Source organism: Falco cherrug, chromosome 7 (assembly GCF_023634085.1).
Source record: "Falco cherrug isolate bFalChe1 chromosome 7, bFalChe1.pri, whole genome shotgun sequence".
NCBI lineage: Eukaryota > Metazoa > Chordata > Aves > Falconiformes > Falconidae > Falco > Falco cherrug.
Window position 1 is genome coordinate 16,373,289 of NC_073703.1, and position 20,968 is coordinate 16,394,256.

The window sequence follows — 20,968 nt, forward strand, 5'->3', positions numbered from 1 at the left end:
TCCACATATGTCGTCTTATTCAACAGCTGGGAAAAGAATTTCTGACTTTGCAATAAAATCCACAATTTAAAGGTAATATTAAAATACTTGCATGGTACTCCTTCAGCACTAGTTCTATTAAAGGGATCTGGCATGCCGTTAAGACTCTGACAGTTCTCATCCTATGTTAAGTGCTGTAATCCCAATACAATAAGATTGTTACATGCCTAAACCTAATTAAAAACAACTATTTGTCAGAAGGTACTGTGTTCCTTTTAGGCTACATCAACATCGGCAAATGGGAGCAGATCTGTAAAATAAAACAGATGGCAATGATCTACTCCCTACACTATACACATTTCCTGGGAGTTCGCTTCAATGTAGATCTAAACTGGTTTTGTCATTTGCATCCCCATTAAAAACTGGTGTGCATGAGACAGCTTTGGAGTACATTACCTGATTTATTTTATTTTTAGTTTGCATGCTCTGAGATTGCTCTGTAACATGTACCGAAGCATGGGAATAGGATTAATCTGAAGGTTTGCTATCAAAGCATGCCCCTGATACAAACTAAAACCCTGGTACAGACATCATGAGCCACCATCCTTCCGGGCTTCTGCACGTTCAGGCAGCACCCACAGAACAAATCCAAGAAACTTACGCTGTACCTAGCTGGGCATTAGCCTGCTCGGTTGTGAAACACACAGCAAAAGCTACCTACATACTGTCACAGAGAAAACTGAACCTTTACAGTCTGCGTGAAACCATCAACCAGAACTGAGTGAAAACAGGCAATATATAGAATCATTTTCAAGAAAGAAATGATTTTGTCGGATCTGCCATTAAATGTTAATACATAAAATAACGTTAAAATACTTGTACGTTGCTAGCTCTATTAAAGGGATCTGACATGCTTTGTCTGAGAAAATAAAGACTTACTGGGCTTACATAAGCCAATAGATTTATTTCTGTATTAAATCAGTCTATTTGAAATTTTAGTTACTCAAACCATTTAGTTAAAACCGGTCAGTTGCTTCAGATGCTGCTAATACTGGTCACTAACATTTGGGGATTTATAACAAGTAGAAGATATTTTTCCCTTCATGTCTCTCCTGAAAGATGTACTACTACTGAGGAAATAATTCCAGCACTCAGAAATAGATCTTCAAGAGTTTTCAAGCAGTTTTATGAGCTCCTTGTCAACATTATCAGAAAATTTTAGCTCCAATTCTACAACACGATGCATAACTTGCTCTTTTACTGACACAGTCATTAAGTACAAAGCTTTAACTGGAGTAAAAGGGTTCAACAGAGTAGTCCTTTAGATATATGGACTTTTTTCTTTACTGTGGATCCTGTCGTCATTCGTCAGACCACCTTTTGCAAGAAAAGGTTAAACTGAACCTAGAAATTGCTCACACTGCTTTAGTCAAGGCCTAAAGCCTGAAGGGCCCTCTGTTGGCAGATGCCTTCCCAGCTGTTAAAATCCACAAGTGTCGGATCAGGCAGCCTGTGCACATTCCTCTTTTTTGTCGCAAAAGCATTTCCTTATTATAAATCTATTTCCTCCCACTCTTTGATTTTGAAATATATTTTGCCTCAGCTTCGTCCCCCCTCTGCCATATAAGTAACAATCAGAACCAACAAACCCCTCTGATCAGGCACCTGCCTCAACCAGCTGCAAGGAAAAGGAAAATTACATATAGAAGATTTCAAGACAAAATGAGCAAGAATAGTGAAAGTTTCTTTCACACACAATGGGTACTCTAGCTTTGTTCCATTTCTAAACTTCTGCAGTCTATTCAGTGACTACTTACTATCAAAATTTACTTGGCTGAGTTTTTATTAGAAGTGATTTACCTCATGGACAATTCTTCCAAAATACAATGGGTACAAGCAGGACGAGCAGTTCAGTTGAATTATTTTTAAAGTGAATTTTTCATGGTCTAGTTGCCTTTTGCAATTAAAAAAACATCAGAAAAGCAAACTCTGAAGGTCTGCTTGGATCATACTCATTGAAATAAGGCAAACTTCTCAATACAAGAAATGTCAATTGTTTGTTTTAAGAGCTTTAGGAGCCACTTTAACTAAAACCAAGACTGTTTCAGATCAGTTCAAGAGTGTAAAAATGATTCAAATTAATATAGTGCCTCTTATCCACATGAAAACATAATCCAGCATATAAAAATTACAGATCTAACAGCAAAGTTCACACTGATATATTGGGTATCATACCACAGCAAAAGAGATTTTATTCTTTTACTAAAAGATTATAAAATTAAGAAGTTGGGGTAATCTAGAACTGAAAACCCAATCCATTACAATCTGCGTATTTTGAAAAGGAAGACACCTGCCTCCATTTCTCTGTCAAAACAAAGATAAGCTTTAGCTGTGAATAACTAATAACTGAGCAAGATCAAAACTCAGGGTCGAATTTTAGAAACGAAAAGGGGCAGACTCATGCTGGCAAAGTACACCATGAAACATATCAGCATCTTGAACTCGTAGCAGGGCTTAACCTACAGATACAATATTCATAGACAGATACACGTTTGTACGTAAAGGTGTGTGTATTTCATACCACCCAAATGCATAACCACCTACATAATTCTCTTTGTAGGGGATATGAGGCAGAAAAACTACTGTACAGACACACCCGAACGTCTTGAAGACGAGACAAACAACAAAAAATAATGAAAGTCAGAGTCAACCTGTGGCAATGGAGTACAAAGATGAAGTTCATCCAGATCCAGAGAGAAAGCAACAGAAAAGTGAAACTATATGCCCTAAGTGTAGTTATCTCCTTCTATAACACCGTAAGCGCATATAGCAGAAGGGACTGAAAATAATAAAAGTACTTACATATACACACAGGCATGCTTTTATTGTGGTAACAAATAGTATTCAAGGAAATCTAAAGCTAGCATTTTTACTTGTACTGAACAAATATAAGTAGTGTGCAGCAGTATATTAGTGAAACTAATAAATAGCATTACACAATAAATAAATGCCTGTGATTACAAAAACATTTCACAACATGCAAGTCAGTACAGCATACACAAGATGTGATATGTACACAGACACTTCCAGAAGCGCTAGCTTTTGGAATAGCATGCATGTTTATAAAAGGTCACCTGGCATATTGTGTCATGGTCATGTTGGATCACCACCATACCAGGAGCCTTGCATAGCAATCATCCAAAATAGCGGAGCATTGCATGCACCTACAATACTCTGAGCCACTGCTTGCTCCCTTCCCCAGAGTTTTCTCTGTACTCTGTACATTTTCTACTTCGACCATAAATACCAATCTTCTTACTATTTAGAAAGCATCTATCACATTCTTGGCTTAGTTTAATATAATTACAGCACTGACGGTTACTGACAGTTGCAAAGAAAGCTGTACTACTGCAATGTGAGACCAAAGCAGAAGATAAACAAGAAAGCACTTGCTGAAAGTAAACTGCAACAAAGAGTTTCCTATTAAGTAAATACATCCCTCAATTATGAAATAGTTGCAGGAAGGAACAAAGCAAATCTATTCTTAATTATTGTCAGAGCAAAATTAAGAAATTATTTTGCTAAGAAATTACTGTGCAGATGCAAGCAGTATCTTTCTGTGGGTATGTGAGTTCTCATTCATACACTATATTTTTCCAAGTATTTAGCAGAAGAACTTAAAGAAATGCAATACATTATATCATACTCAAAGGCGGACAATAAAAAGCTCATAATACATTATTTCAAACAAAACCCTGGGGTATGCTCTATCTGCATAATGAAAAATTAATGCAGTTATTCTGGAAATTCAAGGACTCTGGCACCACAGGCATGCAGGAAGGAAAAAGGCTAAGGAACAGAGACAAAAGGTTGCAAGTGAACTCAGTCAGTGCTTCCACATGTGCTGAAAGTTTAATTTCTTGTGTTTTGGTTAGAAATTTGCAAGGAGTAAACCTCAGTATTGGCCAGCCAAGTCAATATCAGAGATAAGAGGTCTGTCAGCCAAAGTATCCAAAACTATGCTTCAACATCAAGGTCAGAAAAGCTTTGTTATTTCCAAACAAAAAGTGCATCTGCTGCATGCCTGTTTCAGCTTGTGATGTAGCTTGTCCTGGCAAGCAGTCCAGGCAGTCACTCATTATAAAATAAAGCTACCTCAGGAGCTAATTTGCTCATTTACAGGGCTTGCAAAGGGGTTGAGAGGTACCAGCTAAAGCTGAATAGATCTTTGAGCTTTGAAATCTCTGCATCTTTCCCCTTTCTCTCTAAATCCACGCAGAATCTCTTGGAAAAGATGGTGCTGGAAACTCTGAATCCAATGCACTACAACATCACCGGCCTCATACCGGACACCGTGCCAGTGGCCACAGTGCCCATACTCATTCTCATGTGCTTTCTGTTTCTAATACGGAATCATGAAGAAACCTCATCAATACCAGGTAAATTAACTTTAGCTATAGTATCACGTAAAAGCTGTCACAGCATGGGTTTTTTTTGGTTTGTTTTCAAAAGTAAGTGCAAAAGCAATGCTGAATAATGATTGTATGCAAAGAAAGTTTACTAAGAGTCAGTTTAAATAATACCATTTTTTTTAAATAACTGATAAAAAAGCAATCAGGCTTGCTCTAACCTCAGAACTTCCATAATAAACCTGGCTTGACTATATAAATATATGACGCTTAGTTTTCCACTGTATTATGTATATGCTAGAAAGATGTAATACCATTTTACAAACTCTAGTTGTTCACATTTTCACGTGCATTATAAACTACTTTTTACATGTTTTAATTTTAAAGCTTCCTAAATTGTCTTTACTAGAAACAAACCATTATTATTTTTATTACTGTTATTAAAAATTCTTCAGATTTTAAGTAGATTATCAATTTTTCTCTCCGTGTTTGACACTGAAGACCCTACAGAACAAAACAACATCAAATTACTTCCCTTTTAGAGGGCCCCTTCTGTAATGTTTTGAGGGCTTATGGTAGATGTTCCTGATTCAGGCTATTTTTCATTAGATGCAATGCAATGACCTACCACACGAATGAGACTGGTGTATACATCTCACAAAGGTGTTTGACTACAGGAATAATCCTAAACCTACAGAATAATCCTAAACTAATGCAGTGGCACCTAAATGAAATTATGAGAAAAGATCCTTGCCAAGTATCCTGCAATATGCTAAAACTCTTTGAAAGTCAGAGAACAGGGGAAAGTATTCACAGAAGGTTATGTATTCTATTTGAATACTTGATCGGATCAATAACAAGACAGAACTAAATTAATAATCTTTAGATTTACAGGTATTTAAATAATCTGGGGTCTTGCAGTTCCTAGCAGTGGAATGTATGTTGAGCCATATGCAACTTCTAAGTTATTAAACAGTATACAAAAGTTTTCTGAGTACTTAGTTGTATGGAGTTAGATTTATGCTTTACAAACAAAAGGGGCAAATTTAGCTTTCCCTGATGAAGGAAACTTCCTTTTAAAAGAGGTAGTTATTGGCAAATTCTCTCCGGCTGTCTCGGCTTTCTCCTTTTTGTTGTAAGAGGAAAATCTGCGAATTAAAGGATTTGGTTGAGAACTTTGTTGACTAAATGCTTATTAATCCATTCTTAACTCCTACTGAAGTATGTTTTCATAAGTTTACAGCAGTAAAGTACTTTTCGCCTTAAATATCTGTTTACTCACTCTAGTATTAATGACTTTAAAATAAATGTAATTAATTACATGTACTTACATCAAAAGGATATCGACTTTTGTAGATGTTACTATGACACTTCAACACAAACTCAGCCAAGGTCACTCAAAGGATTTGTTAAAATCACAAATTAATAAACCATATGTATTTTTTCTAGATCATGTCTTCTTTCTAGTATCTAGCCATTGTCCCTCAACATGTAAGCAATCTCAAAGCAGCAGTCTGAAATTGTGCAAAGTAGTAATGAGTGTCATTAGTTGTATGTACATTGAAAGAACTTTAGGCTTCCGTAGATACTAAGGAGGCTTCAACAATGTAGATGCAAGTTTCTCTAAGACAGAGCTTCAGGACAGGGTTGTTACATGTGAAGTGCCCAATGCAGACTTTGATTATCATGTTAAAAAGCTCCTTTCAAAAGGGTGATGCTCAGAGGTATGTTTTTGTCAGTGAGCACTGCTCAGACAAAACTTTCCTTGCTCTGTTTCTTAGGGCCAGGATACTGTATGGGAATCGGTCCCCTCATTTCACACGGAAGATTTCTCTGGATGGGAGTAGGTAGCGCCTGCAACTACTACAATAAGACATATGGAGAATTTGTGAGAGTTTGGATCAGCGGTGAAGAAACATTTATAATTAGCAAGTAAATTCTTATCTTCTATCCTTAATAATATGAAGAGCTTTTTCCACATTTTTACCACCTCTTTGCTGCTTTTTTCCTAAAGTAGAATTGAAGTTATTATGTTCAAAATTTATCCTAACATACACCTTTTTCTTTCTGCTGTTCACAGACCGTTTTCTAATATCTTGTTTCTTTAAAGACTCTACTATTGAAATACATTTGAATTCTCTCATTTTCTTCATGGAAAGGAAGGTCAAGCACTGTGGGTCAATCTTAAAAAATGTTTACTGTCTCTTACTATTTCATTTAATATTAAGATTACATGCTATACAGGAACCTAGACTGCGAAGCAAAATTAAGCCAAATTTTATTTTCCTGTGTTCTTAAGTATCTCCTTAAAATGGGAGTAACGCTTGAAGATTACGGCTCCAATTCAGCAAATTAATTAAGCAAATGCAATGTTATAGGATTATGAGTAATTCCACTCCAATTAATGGGATTACTCATAGACTTCAAATATACACAGTATTAAACATAATGCTAAACCTCAGACCATCATTTTATTAGCTCCAGTGGATGGTTGCTTTCTTTTTACATTGTATCTTCTGGATGCTTATGAGTTATGCCATGAAAGAAAAATAAACCAACACAGCAGTAAAGTTTTACCATATGTAATTGATAAAGAATCACAGCCTTTTTATTAGCAATATCAATCAATTCATACTCAGTTTTCATTATGTAGAAGCTTTTCAAAGACAATGTAGCATAGAGGACTATCACAGGACTTGCCATTCAAAGCAAGTCAGCTTCATCTCTGCTTATTTTTACCTCTGTAAAAAGAGATAATGTGACAGCAAAACTATTTACATTCCTATCCTACATAGGTGTTGTCTCTTTTCTTAGACATTTTTTGGTTAAAAGCATTGACTGTACACAGAGAACTAGTATTTAACTTAAAAAAAATGCAGAATAAAGTTTTCAGTGGATCATAAATTCACTGCAAAACTAAACATAACCTGAATTTTGTAAAAGTATACTATTTCCAATGTCATCTGACTTTTTACCATCAAACCTAATCATACTGAGGTGCTAACGCACAGAGACGAGGACTTGCAGTCTTTGTTACAACAGTTATCTTTTGGAGGACTTCAAATAGTTTCATAAGGAAAATCTGCTTATACAAGGTTTTATGTCAAAATCCTTCCTTAAAACAGTATTATGCGTCTCCTATGTTGATGTGTGGAATAAAAGGAAGCACAATGAGCCTCCTGCACCTTTGCATTCCTGGGGACAGCTGTCATACTCCAACACCATCTTTTCATGCTTATGAAAATACGGATGATGACCTTCGACATGTAAAAAACTTTCTAGGGAATTAGAAAAGAGAGCACATGTGGGGAAGTGTAGGGAAGAGAGAATGTGCTGAGTTCCTTAGAAGTTTGGACCTGCAGACAATCCTCCCTGTCTTTACTCCGATCCTTAGTCCATGTTTGTCTATTTGTACCATATGGCATCTCACTGCTAACTTTACCTCGGGTCATGCAAATCTATAGTGAAAACCCAGCGCTGCCGAAGTCAATAGCAGAGTCCCATTTACTTTGCCTGAGGGGAAAAAATAAACTAAACCCATGTAAGAACTCTGGGATTTGGCCCACAGAGTATGCTACATGGTAAAGTAGCATATTGTTTCATTTCAATCTCTGTTCTGAATTTCCTTGCCTTTGTTGGATTTAATTTGATCAGGTTTTCATCACTTTTCTAACATTTTTAAATCAACATTTCTAAAATACTAGCTCCCTCTAAAGGAATTTATACCCCAAGGCAATAATGCTGGTCACAACCTGTTTGCCAGCATGTGTAAATAAACCTTGTCAACTGTAAAAAGAATTACACATATCATGGATTTCCCTAACACGTCTATTTAGGGATAGTTATCCCACACATACATCACATTATGAAGTTGCATATTTAAATGATGCATGTATATTTTTGCTTTCTATATGTGTCGGGGAGTGACCAAACAGCTACAAAAGTATAGCTGCAATTTAATGCACATCATGATGTAATTATCAACTGTCAAAATATTTTTCACCTCATCTTCTGAAATATCTGACACTGGTCATTGCCTGAGTTTATCATATATCTACATGTTTCTATCTACACAAAATATTCAAATTAGAATCTATGTGGGGGGGGTACTGAAAAACAATTTTAAATCTAAGCAGAATATGTTCTTGCTCTAATGTACATTCTGAAGGTATATATCATTGAGATTTTTTAATTATGTAAAAGGAACAACATTTAATGTCAAGCATCGTGCTTCCTGCTAAATTCGGAATGCAAGTCACCACTTCAACTACAGATCGTCAGAATAAAAATTCTGTGTACAATCTATAAATAGTATTTTTGTTTTGAGCTTTCCTCTCCCCCTGTTTCTTTCACAGATCCTCAAGTGTATTCCACGTAATGAAACACTGGCATTACGTTTCTCGATTTGGGAGCAAGCTTGGATTACAGTGCATTGGCATGTACGAAAACGGGATCATATTTAATAACAACCCAGCACACTGGAAAGAAATCCGTCCCTTTTTCACCAAAGGTAAATCAGTGTACATTAAGACACTGCGTCACTGTAGCACACCATCTGTCTTTTCTGAAATGCTGTATGTCCTCTGCATACTTACAGAAAACTGTACTCTCTATACATCCCGTAGAAATACATTATTGCACGTGTTCTTTCACATTTATCTTTTAAGTATGCTATTTGAAATGGTTCTGAAGTAGTTCTGCAGATTCTTAATCTCATCCAATTAAAACAAAAGTAAATTATGCCCACAAGCCAAGTTTTTAAATGCTTTTATGTTTCAAGTCCAACATTTACATTAGCTCAACTGGCACTTCCATAAATGTAGTTGGATATTCCTATCCCAGCCTCCACTAAATTCAAAGACTTTTCTGCCTTGTTCTAAAGGGGGAGGGTGGGGGGTGTACTTTAGTTTCAAAATTAAGATAAACACAGCAGAACTGTTTCTTAATCCCTCTGATATACATGGAATCAATGTAGTAAGAGAGAAAAAGACTGAAGTAATTTACATCACTACGTTGAAATCAAATAGAAAATTACAGAAACTCCAACTGTCACCATTTCATGAGTCTGCAATTTTTTGATTCACCTTCTTTCCATGAACTGAAAATCTTCAGTATTTGCATATCATTAGAATTGGCTACTTCCAATGATCTTACAGCCTTGCTAACAAAACTGCCACACTTGTTCTGCAAGTTCTACAGTTCCGAAAAGATTCTTACCAGCTGAGACTGCAGCAGTTAACGACAGTGATTCTAGTAATGAAAGTAAAAGAGCACCTAAAATAAATTGTTTATCTGTTAGTTTAAATTTTCTGTTATTATTTTGGTGATGCAGCTGTGCTCCTGTATAACACTAGGACCCTTCCTACATGATTTTGCTACCGAAAAACATCAGCAACTTTGTAATGGTTGAAGATGGCAGGAAAAAATATTTTTATTTTACTAGCTATCCCTACAACTACCAGTTCTCTCTATTTACAAAACAGGCCAACTCTGAATTACAAACACACAATCCCTCTCAACACATATTTGACAAAATAATGTCCTTGAGGCAATTACAGCAATAAATAAAGTACTTAGGGCAAGGTCTCCAAAGTAATTCAAAAGTTATCTGAATCCATTTCAGCTGGAGCCAGTCAAAATCCTGCTGAATTACATCACAACGGATCTGACCACTGCTTTTGGTGGCTTTGGCATTCTTAAAATGCAATAAATCTGTCATGACACTATCTCCACTCTTCATAGGTGGATAGACTACTGCCAGGCTAGGCTTCTGTAGGTCCACACAGACACTACAGGTCGCCAGTACCTTACTGCAAAGCTACCATGCTCTTTAAGAGCGCCCAGGAATTATGTTTTCAGAAATGCCCATCATCCTCCCCCACCAAATCCCCAAGCTACCTTCCCTGCTCAGTGTCACTACAAGCAAATGTGACAGGACACCCACAGGGCATGCAGTGCAGCAGGGGGCATGGACACCCTCCCACACAGAAAGGCAGCACAAACAATGTCAATTATCTTTCCTTAACACTGTACGAACCCGGGACAAAATCTGTATCTAACATACAAAGCGGCTGGATGCAAAGAAAGCTTGGGCTTTGAGTTCATTGCCATTTTAACTCCAATGTTTACGTTTTTTCTTTCAAAAGATGTTAAGTCCCTAAGTTTCAGAATTGTTTTATTCTAGTCGCTCACAGGACAATGTTTTACATTTTGTTGACACCATTATCTCCAATCAATACCTAAGTTACAAAAGCTAACCAACCTTCTGATCATTTTGCACATGTATCTCAGCTCTGTCTGGTCCTGGTCTGGTGCGTATGATAGCGATTTGTGTTGAATCAACAATTGATCACCTGGACAAACTAGAGGAGGTAACCACTGACGCAGGAAACATCAATGTGTTGAATCTTATGAGACGGATCATGCTTGACACATCTAATAAGCTTTTTCTTGGGATCCCTTTGGATGGTACGAACAGCTTTATTTTTACCCCTTATGATGGACCTAAAGTGCATATCCAAGGAAAACTCACTGACATCGCTCAGCAGTTTTGTTTCAGAAAACAGTGCAAGAACAGACTCCTATATCACCAGATAATTAATTGAAATTGATTTATAAGTGATTTTAGTTTGAATGCAGAATATTATATGACCACAAATATACACTAGCTTGTCACACCCACCTTAATAAATAGTACCATTTAAAGAGGTTTTTATGCACTGAGTTGGTACAATCCCAATATTATATGCACTTAATCAGAATTTTTTCCTCAAAATTAAGTGATTGCCTTGAAAAGTTCACCTGACAATTTAAGTCTTCTGTGATTTCTTCATCCTCAAAACTATGACAGAAATAACATACCGTGATGTCTAAATTACACCATTTCAATATGCTGTAAGAGTTCTGCTTCTGCTCTCCTGTGGGAGACTATTTGGCTCTGGTCGAAACACCACTATCTCCCCTTTTAGCTAGCTGAGAGTTTTCACAAAGATCTATACCTTTTCTACAGTGTGCTACAAATTTTTCATAATGTTATCTTACCATCACTAAGACCAGTCGTTTATCAAATTCCTGTGAACCTTGTTGGAGTATTATTAATTTGTGTTACTTGACTATTAAGGTTTATATTTCTTACTTTTTGTTAATGTTTATTTTCAGAACATGCCATTGTACTTAAGATTCAAAACTACTTTGATGCTTGGCAAGCACTTTTATTAAAGCCTGACATCTTTTTTAAGATTTCTTGGCTGTGCAAGAAATATGAAGAGGCAGTGTAAGTATCAACAGTTTTATACATCATTTGCATAAGATTCTTTTTCTGGGAAGGGTATCTTCCTTGCCTTTTAGAAAATAAATTGTGAAACTTGCAAAGCTGCGTGGCTGAAGTCCCCATCTGCAGACCCAAGATAGCAACAGAACAAGATTTGCCACTGATGTTACATGTGGCTGATCTCAGGGGCGATTTAAGGCGCTTGTCTATTCAGTCCTAGTTTACTCACCAAAATATTAGTTAATGCCAGCTCAAATGCGACACTAAATTGAAATCACTGGTTCAGTTCAAACAGACAAAGAAAAGCCATAACGTGGTGAAGTTATATGTGCTATCTAGTTGAGGAGAGTCAAACATTAGGCTACACTTCATCAAAACAAGAAAACTCATCTGCATTCATGGCACTGTCCCAGAAGAGTTAACCCCCAAGCATAATCCTATTTTTTGGTTCCTTCAATGCGCATTTTTGAGTCAACAGTAATTTTTTAATTAAAACTTGGTGCTTAGCACGATAATCCATTTCAAGGGTTTTTTATCCTAAGGAACAAATATGTTTTGCCATCTTCCTCTTTGCAAAAGTACAAAACGCCTTTTCTATTTTTATAATCTGGTTTGCCATCTTTTGCCAAAAGAGGTCTGGCTATAAAAAGAATCAGTAATGAGTTTGTTAATTTTGGATTTGGAATCCATCTAGTGAGAGTAACTCCTACTCATGAAGCATATGTAATAAATTGTTTTGATAGTGCTATATAACGTATAGGCTTTAAAGAAAAGATGAAGGTTCATCTAAAGTAATTGAGAACTCTTATGAACTAGACACAAGACTTACCTTCCTTAATATGTGCTTCCTGGTTATTATTATGCCACTGATTAGTGCTTTATTCTGCGATTCTAATAATAGCTAAATACAGTGGCACAATTACTAGAAAGCCCCTGCAGGCAAATACAGATGTTTCAAAAGCAATCCCATTAAAATGGACTTATTCATAAATTTCTACTGGAAAAGAAAAAAAAATAAAAAAAGATTGATGGACTTAAAGCAATGCAAAGAACGACTACAGGATATGACGACTTCCGATATTCTCCTGATAAAAGTTGGCAAAAAGAACCTTTTGCTATTTCTAATACATAAAAGATGTTATAAATAATGAAAGCTTTACCAGGTTTGAAGTTTTAAATGCATTTACCCCTACAAAGCCAGTCAGATTTTCTTTCCCAACAATAACAAACACAAATGGATAGCCTGAGGATTTTATTCAAAAACTTTTCAAAATATTTTTTAAACTAATTGCCCTGAAATCTATAGCTTATTCAAAATTCAAAAAAAAATTATAAAAACTGGTTTATGTTGCTTTTTTTCACCACTGAAATACAAACTGTTGACACATATTACTATTTAAATATGAAAACTTTAGATCAATTCTACCTTCAAGACAGTACAATTTTTCTAACATTTATCTATATTTTTCTAACAATTAACCCTCACGTTCTCTAAGTTCGTTTCATTCACTGATAAAATACAGTATAAAATAGAAGGAAGTACACAAATTCTTTCAAAACATTAACAAATCTTTAAAACTCTATTCATCAACAGGATATACAAACTTATTTTCATCTTTTTCAGTCTCCCTTATAAGAAGAGAGTAAGATTGCAGTCCAAACTAACAAGGAATTATTTAATAAAACACACCTTCCATGGTATTACTACTTTTGCGGAGAACCATGTAACTACTCTTAGGAATACTTAATTTCTGCCATTCTTTTATGTTTTTATTGGTATAACCTCTATGCTTTTAGTCATATTCTAGCGTATCCTACAAGTCTGCAGATATTTCTCAATACGTTGGGTTTAATCTGTTTTCAGCAAGGATTTGAAAGAAGCAATGGAAATCTTAATAGAACAGAAACGACAAAAGCTTTCCACTGTTGAAAAGTTGGATGAACATATGGATTTTGCATCCCAGTTGATTTTTGCACAGGTATTGGCAATGTACTCAAAATATGGCTTTTTTTAAATTAAATAACTTTAATTTTTCTGACATTCTCCTGTCACTAACACCACAGGCTTTGCAACTTAAACTTCACATGTCTATCTAAAAGTCATGTCATAGTAACGTGGTACAAATTAGTGGGTTCTGTGGAGTCCCTAATGGTATTTCAAACATTCAGTAGTTGCATTTTCTGGAATAGTTGCATATCTGATGTTTTTCATGGCTTAAACTTCCTTAAAACTCTTCCATCTAACCCTTAATGTCCTTCAGTTTTTCCCTAACCCCTGTATTTTATCTTGATGTATTGCCTTTTGTTTGCAAAGGCTTCAAATGCTATATAAATCCTATCTTGTATACCTTCTGACAGCTCACAAACTCTGTTTGGAAAGGCACTAAATCAGTAAGAATCTGAGCTAAGAACAACCTCTTGCTTTTCTGTAAGATAATACACACCCATCAAAACAAGTTTTCTGGTTTTGTCCGAAAGACAAAAAAATAAATGCTATTTAGCATATAAGATAGACTGACAAGATTTTGACTTTTCTTTAAAGCAGATATTCTAGGTCTGTCCCATCCTACTGCTATAGGACCTTTGCTGCCACCGGAGGTCAGCGATCAACATTTTTCCCCAAATTTCCAATTTTTTTTCAGAACAGAGGGGATCTGACTGCTGAGAATGTAAACCAGTGTGTGCTGGAGATGATGATTGCTGCTCCTGATACTCTGTCTGTGACTCTCTTCTTTATGCTAATACTGATTGCAGAGCACCCCACAGTGGAAGAGGAGATGATGAGAGAAATTGAAACTGTTATGGGTAAGCAGGAGCTGCAAAGCCAGTGATGCGGGAATATAATTTTGCTTCAGCACTGATCTAATTTCACTCTTAAAACTGAAAGGCTGAAAATTGTAAGTGCTTTCTTCTAACAGAGGCATTTGCTGTAAAATATATGAAACACCATTATATGTAAAAGATTTTATTCAAGGTCAGAAGAAAGAAGATGAGGGATTTGTAAGATAAATTCAAATAGGAATCATCAGAATTTACTATCTATTAGAAAGAATGTGCTATATTCACTCCTCAGCAACAGCAGTAGGGATCAGCACTCGCCTCATAAGTTCCATTGAAATTATTTTCCTTTTACTTTGAAATAGCAAAAAGGGACACTAATTTCAAATACTTCTAATCACCAATATTTCTCTGTGTATATGCAGAAATTAAGTTTCACTATGACTGCAGAAGGGAAAGATTAGAGAAAATCATAATTATATTCTGCTGTCATCCATTTTGATATCAAACTGGTCTCCCCTTTAAGTATTCAAAATACAATCAAGATATTTCAAATTTGTATTCTTCCCTTCATCAGGACTTCATTCAAAACTTGATACTGAACTACTGTAGAAAGTAATTTCATCCACTCTTATTCAAGAGTTCCTTCTGGTCAGTTTAACACTGGAAAATGTATAGCAGGTGCTTTAGTCTTTTTCTAATAATAAACTTTATCTTATTGTCCTCATGAGAATTGAGTACTCTCATCTGCCCTGTTTCTTTTGGATAGCCTTGATTTCTAAGGCAGTAGAATGTTGTTGCCTTTTCCTTAAGCAAATGACCAACTGGGGTAGCAAAGCTGCCTTTTATCTTAAAATCCTGCCACTGCAGCTGTCAGCCTGTAGTTTCTTGAACTGCTTGTGGCTTGAAAATTAAAGTAAGGCTCCCACTGGCAGTACATCATGGTGCTGATACCGCTGCTGATGGAATCAAGCTGGGAGGAAGTTACTCATGGTAATGGAAATAGTCAGGCCACAGCAAGACCTAGCGGTAGACCCAGCCAAACCCAATCACATCGCGAAAAGTTAAGGTCCCTACAAAGTTATCTCCCATCCGCAGCCTATTCCCAGATTGCATTTGGTGTCACCTCTCAGAGGATTTATTCATTGGGTCTTGTTGCTTTCAGTCATAGAGAAGTCAGGAAAGGATTTCCAGAGTTTTTTCATTGACAAGAAAGCAGAACAAAGACTCAAAATGTATTAAGAACAAGGTGAGATCATAAATTGATAAACCAGGGTTTATGCTGATGAATAACGTACCGGATTCCCCAAATATGTAAGGCTACATAAAACTCCTTAGAAGCTGTTGGACCCTTCCTGCTATTTCAGGACCTGAGAACTTTCCAAAATGTTTTGGTATTTGTACAATGAAGCTATGGAAGTCATAACCAACTTCTTCACCATCTGTTTTATTCCACAAGGTGACAGAGACATACAGAGTGATGACATGCCAAACTTAAAGATTGTGGAGAATTTTATTTATGAGAGCATGAGATACCAGCCGGTTGTGGACTTGATCATGCGAAAAGCTTTACAAGATGATGTAATTGATGGCTACCCTGTGAAAAAGGGGACAAACATTATTCTCAATATTGGACGTATGCATAAGCTTGAATTCTTCCCAAAGCCGAATGAGTTTTCTCTTGAAAATTTTGAGAAAAATGTAAGTTTTCTATCTTCTTTCTTACAGGAAATCGGGTATTATTTATTGGCAGTATCTCTTCCTTTGATCAAGAACATTGTGACCATAAGGCTGTTTTACCTTTGCCTAAGTACCTAGTTAGCTATACATCCTGCTTATTACTATTATTATTATTAAAGCCAGGCAGATATTTCCCTGTCAAAGTGCTTTTTAATTAAAAATTTATTACAATATTGAAACAAAGTTTTCCCAGACATCTTAATTTTGATTAAAAATTTCTGATTAAATTTGTCAGACACACATAGTTCCCATTATAAACCCTGACAGAGGACAAAATAAAGAGCCTTTAGGGAGCTAAAGCCACACAAGCAGTACCACACAGAGCTGAGGCCACCTGAGGATTTTCTGGAGAGGTGAAGCCGTACAGTAACCCCTAAGAGACTGAAAATTAGGAGACATTTTAGTCTTTCTTTTTTTGTTGGTTTGGTTTAATTTTTAATTAAATTTAAATTTAAAAAAAATAAACATTTTATAGACCAAAACGGAAATCCTAAGTTTCAACCAACTCAGTACTGCAGATGTTGAGCAATTCAGTCTCAGCTCAGCATTTCAAATTATATACTAACTCCTAAAAGAACTAGAATTTTCTTTAGTCTAAATTATAGATTCCTATATCAAAAGCAACATGTGATTTTTTTTTCCTACTTGTAATTCCCTACTATTGTAAATCATCCTTCAGATCATTTAGTTTCATTTAGACTCCCACTCTTCTGATTACTGATTAAACAAATTATTTTGCAAAACTGTTGTTCAGGAATAATCATCTGGAGAGATTAAGACTGTACTGAAAGAAAACAGACTGATGCTATGGCACGTTTGACTCATTGTTTTTGACTGTTAACCAGTGCAGATGGAAGCAGAAGATACTGCTACCCATGTGATAACACAAAATATGAAATGCTAAGGTCAGGTTAGCACTCCTGTGAGGGAATTAAATCTCCAGAATAAACAGTCATGCAAGAGCGGAGGGTATAATCAACTTAGTTCTATGAATGGAATCTCAACTGCAGAACATTAGCCTTGCTATCACAGATGCACCCATTTTCCTGGTATGCGAACCTTTGCCTACATTTTCTGGTGGCTTGTGAAATATTAAGCTTGAATGGGGTTGAAGCTAAAGGCTTAGTGCTTTCTACAGCTGTCATACTTCTCATTTTATCTAATTAAAAAAGTAACAAAATAATTTTATTACCTGCCAAGATTTTTTCTTTTGAGATATTAGAGATATTAGAAGCTGTGCACATAAGTGTCCAGTCATTTCAGATTTAAATAGATGATCCACTTTGAACCACTAAAAGTGGACTTACTAGTAAAAACACCTGAAGAAATAACTATGAAAATAAAGAAGAAAAAGATATGAATGTTCAAGCCAGAAACACACCTCTAAGTTTTACATTTTTCCTATTAAAAAAAAAAATCTAGGAGTACCATGTATGCCACACAAATAAGTGCTAAACAACCTGGTTAACATCTCTAAACTGCTGTTCGATCACCCATAGCAAATTCTGCACATGGTATTATAAACAACAGATCAAGAAAAAAGTAACTGTAGAAACTTCAAGAAGAGTGTAAGTGATTAAGTTTATTGAAATAACTATTCACTGAGAATAGTTTCCGTTTTGCCACTCATTATTTTCATTCTAAGTATTTCTATCAAAATGAATTTCTTGCTTATTTTGTAAGTACACTTTGCTACTAAAAACATTTCCCCTTGACCAAATATTTAACCACACATTTTCTATCTGACTTGATGCATTCTGTTTCCCACATAATTATTCTAGCAGGCACAATTTTCACACAGTTCTCTAAGTGAAGGGCAATCCACGCCATTATTTAAGATATGATGGTATTGTTAGAATCTAAACATTTTTCCATTTTCCCAGGCTGCGCGTTTGCCATTGTGCTGTACTGCCAGCTGCTGTACTTGCTCTGTATTATAAACACTTGCATTTACCTATCATTTCTCAAAAGAATTTAAACAGAAAACATTTTTCTCAATATGAAAATGAGACAAAAGGACAACTTTTTCTAGGTAATTTGATATAAAGTTACCTTTTCTACTTTTCTTGGGTTAAATAAGAAGTCAGAACACAGCAAATACCTTACTTTTTTAAAAGGAAGCTACACAGATGAAGAAAAATAATTTACTGGTAGCTAGACTTGCTGCTTCTTACTCATAACAAGTACCTTTGTAGCTCGTTAGCAGAACTACTCATGCTGTTGGGACTGTCAATAAAAGCAGCAGAAACTAGCGATGCATTCTTCAACAGTTCTGGGAATCCTGCATTTCACATTTTAGTTGATAGGACAGGGATAATAATTTTTATGTGTTATCTCTCTATCAGATATCAAATCAAATTTTCAACATTACGTTTTATGCCAAATTAATTCTCAGGAACGCTAGCTTTTTAATTATAATTGTAGGTGTATGGCTTTATGATTATCTTTAGACAAGGCATCAGCCTTTATCTCAGACATTTATAACCTCTGCAACGAACATTTTCTGAAGAAGTTTTTAATAAACTTTAATGCATATTGAAGAGCAAAAGCTTCATTCCATTTCACAGCTTGTGGTAAAATCCCTGTAGCTGACAGGATGAACAGGCTGAAATACATGGGCAGAATTCAGCTGGCTAACTTTATAATCCCTGCCTTCCAAATGGCATACCTTCTGTAGGCGTCTCTGTATTGCAGCTGACTTGGGTGGGAGGTTCTGTTCAGAGTAAATGAACATCGATCCTAAGAGATTATTTCTGCAAGTTTTTTCAGAGTATAACTGCTACCAATTTCCATCATCATTTTGGCTACTTTTATGAAGAAGAATTTGTCTTAAAGTTTATTCCTTATGTTATTCTGTGCAGGTTCCTTCACGCTATTTCCAACCATTTGGATTCGGCCCTCGGGGCTGTGTAGGAAAGTTTATTGCCATGGTAATGATGAAAGCAATTCTGGTGACTCTTCTGAGACGGTGCAGAGTACAGACAATGAAAGGAAAAGGCCTTAACAACATCCAGAAAAACAATGACTTATCCATGCACCCAATAGAAAGGCAGCCTCAGCTGGAGATGGTTTTCACACCAAGAAGAAACACAAACAATAGTCAGGGTAACTAAAATGGATCAGCGTCAGCGTTAAAGTTACAGGGCTTTCTCAGCCACAGCCACCGCCACCAAGAAATACCCATCACTCCTCCATAAAGACATTTATGTAAAAACATTTTGTTGCCTCTACATGATTACAGCTTCAGATGCCAACTTGTTCAACCAGGTTCTGGCCACAGCTTCAATGTAATAAAAAAAAGACTAAAATTACAAAATAGCCCTGTTGCTAGGTGATGCCACATTACACTCGGGGTTCCCAGCTACTTTTAAAAACCATTAAGTTTAGATGAAGTTAAACCTTGTTTTTCAAAGAGTGCAAGTTCAGAGGTTTGAGGGTTGCAAAAGGACATGCCTAACAAGTTTAATTCCAGGACTACACGTGTCCCCCTTCCCCCCACCTCCCCGAAGCTGAACCTAGCAGTATTTAACTACTGCAAAAGTATTTAAATACTGCAAAATTATCTGGTTTTGAAAACACCTCAATGAATAATATTAAAGGTGATTTTAAGACTATGGAAATGAAAAAGTTTAGGACATACATAAGTTATACAAAATGTTTGTAGAAGAAGTCATTCAAACGTTTTTCTTTACTTTGTTTTGTTGTCATATGAAACAGATACCAAAGACTTACAGTGTCAGATTTTACTGATGGTAGTAATTTTTAGAGTACTAATAACAGGTAGTAATAAAAGTTGAGATAACTGTTCTATGTTTTTAAAACCCAGAGTATGTTACAGAGGATATGTAAACATCTTAGTAAAGACCACCTGAGAATAAAGTAATGAACATGAAATGTTACCGCTAGTAATATACAGGGGGTGTGGAGCAACACTCAGCTCCACCTCAACTGGTTAACTGTAGAACTTTCCCACCTCACCTGTTTGGTGAAGAATTCAAATTCTCTCTAGGCTGCCTAACCAAGTCCTGTTTCAATCCCATTTTAATTGCTCAATTCTGCTTCAGAGACTAAGATACAGAGTTGTTGCCCATGTTCCCACACCACAGGAGAAAGTCCCTCCCTGATTTTGCACATAGGACTTACTGCTTGTCTTGAAAGAGCACTGGGCTGTATCCTGCTCTCCAAGCATCTTGCTGCACACCCTGATTTAAAGATAGTAGCATAAGAAGAAAAACATTGATGCAAGAGGTAAACCTTTTTTTAATTATTATTCAAAAGTAAAATGGGCTTTTCTCATCTACTCAAGGTAAGATATAAGTTTCATTGGGTAAATGCTCATTTTTGTAGTGGTAAAGAAGAAGAGTTCTGAACTAACAAGCAGATTTCTATAAAACATTTTTTAAAGGGTTTTTGCATACATGGATTTTTATTTTAATTATAAATTAGGCTTAATTTTATATTTAGTCCTTTACAGGAAAGCAACGTAACTACCCAACGTTTCTTGTTGAAAATGGACCTGTCTTGCAATCTGTAGAATCTCGACATTCATGAATAACACTACTAGCCTAGTGAGTTGTTAGTTCGATCAAGAACAAAAAGATCTTCCTGGCCTAATGACAACGTTCCTTGACAGAGACTTCCCATTTTCAGTATGCTTGAGTTTTCATACTGTGTAACCCAAAGTTTTCTGGATATAAGAGCCTTGATACAGCCAAAAAACCAATGTACAACAGGCTTTCTATTAACCTTTTTCTTGCAAGTCAGTTAAACTATAAGAAAAAATTGTCTATGT

At 35.9% G+C, this 20,968-nt stretch overlaps 1 protein-coding gene across 1 annotated transcript; it reads left to right on the forward strand.

Annotated features, from left to right (window-relative positions):
• Positions 1–4,059: 4,059 nt before the first annotated feature.
• Positions 4,060–19,328, forward strand: LOC102056433 (aromatase). The gene is made up of 9 exons (XM_014279568.3): positions 4,060–4,418; positions 6,170–6,320; positions 8,744–8,898; positions 10,680–10,856; positions 11,547–11,661; positions 13,523–13,637; positions 14,301–14,463; positions 15,896–16,137; positions 19,038–19,328. The coding sequence occupies exons 1-9, from the start codon at positions 4,274–4,276 to the stop codon at positions 19,287–19,289; spliced, it is 1,515 nt and encodes a 504-aa protein (XP_014135043.1). The 5' UTR covers positions 4,060–4,273; the 3' UTR covers positions 19,290–19,328.
• Positions 19,329–20,968: the final 1,640 nt, after the last annotated feature.

What these genes read in the sequence shown, in the direction of transcription:
- LOC102056433 (XM_014279568.3), top strand. Translation starts at nt 4,274, where the DNA reads ATGGTGCTGGAAACTCTGAATCCAATGCACTACAACATCACCGGCCTC. An exon ending in CCGTCCCTTTTTCACCAAAG is followed by an intron (nt 8,899 to 10,679) that starts GTAAATCAGTGT and finishes CATGTATCTCAG; the next exon opens with CTCTGTCTGGTCCTGGTCTG. An exon ending in AGAAATTGAAACTGTTATGG is followed by an intron (nt 14,464 to 15,895) that starts GTAAGCAGGAGC and finishes TTATTCCACAAG; the next exon opens with GTGACAGAGACATACAGAGT.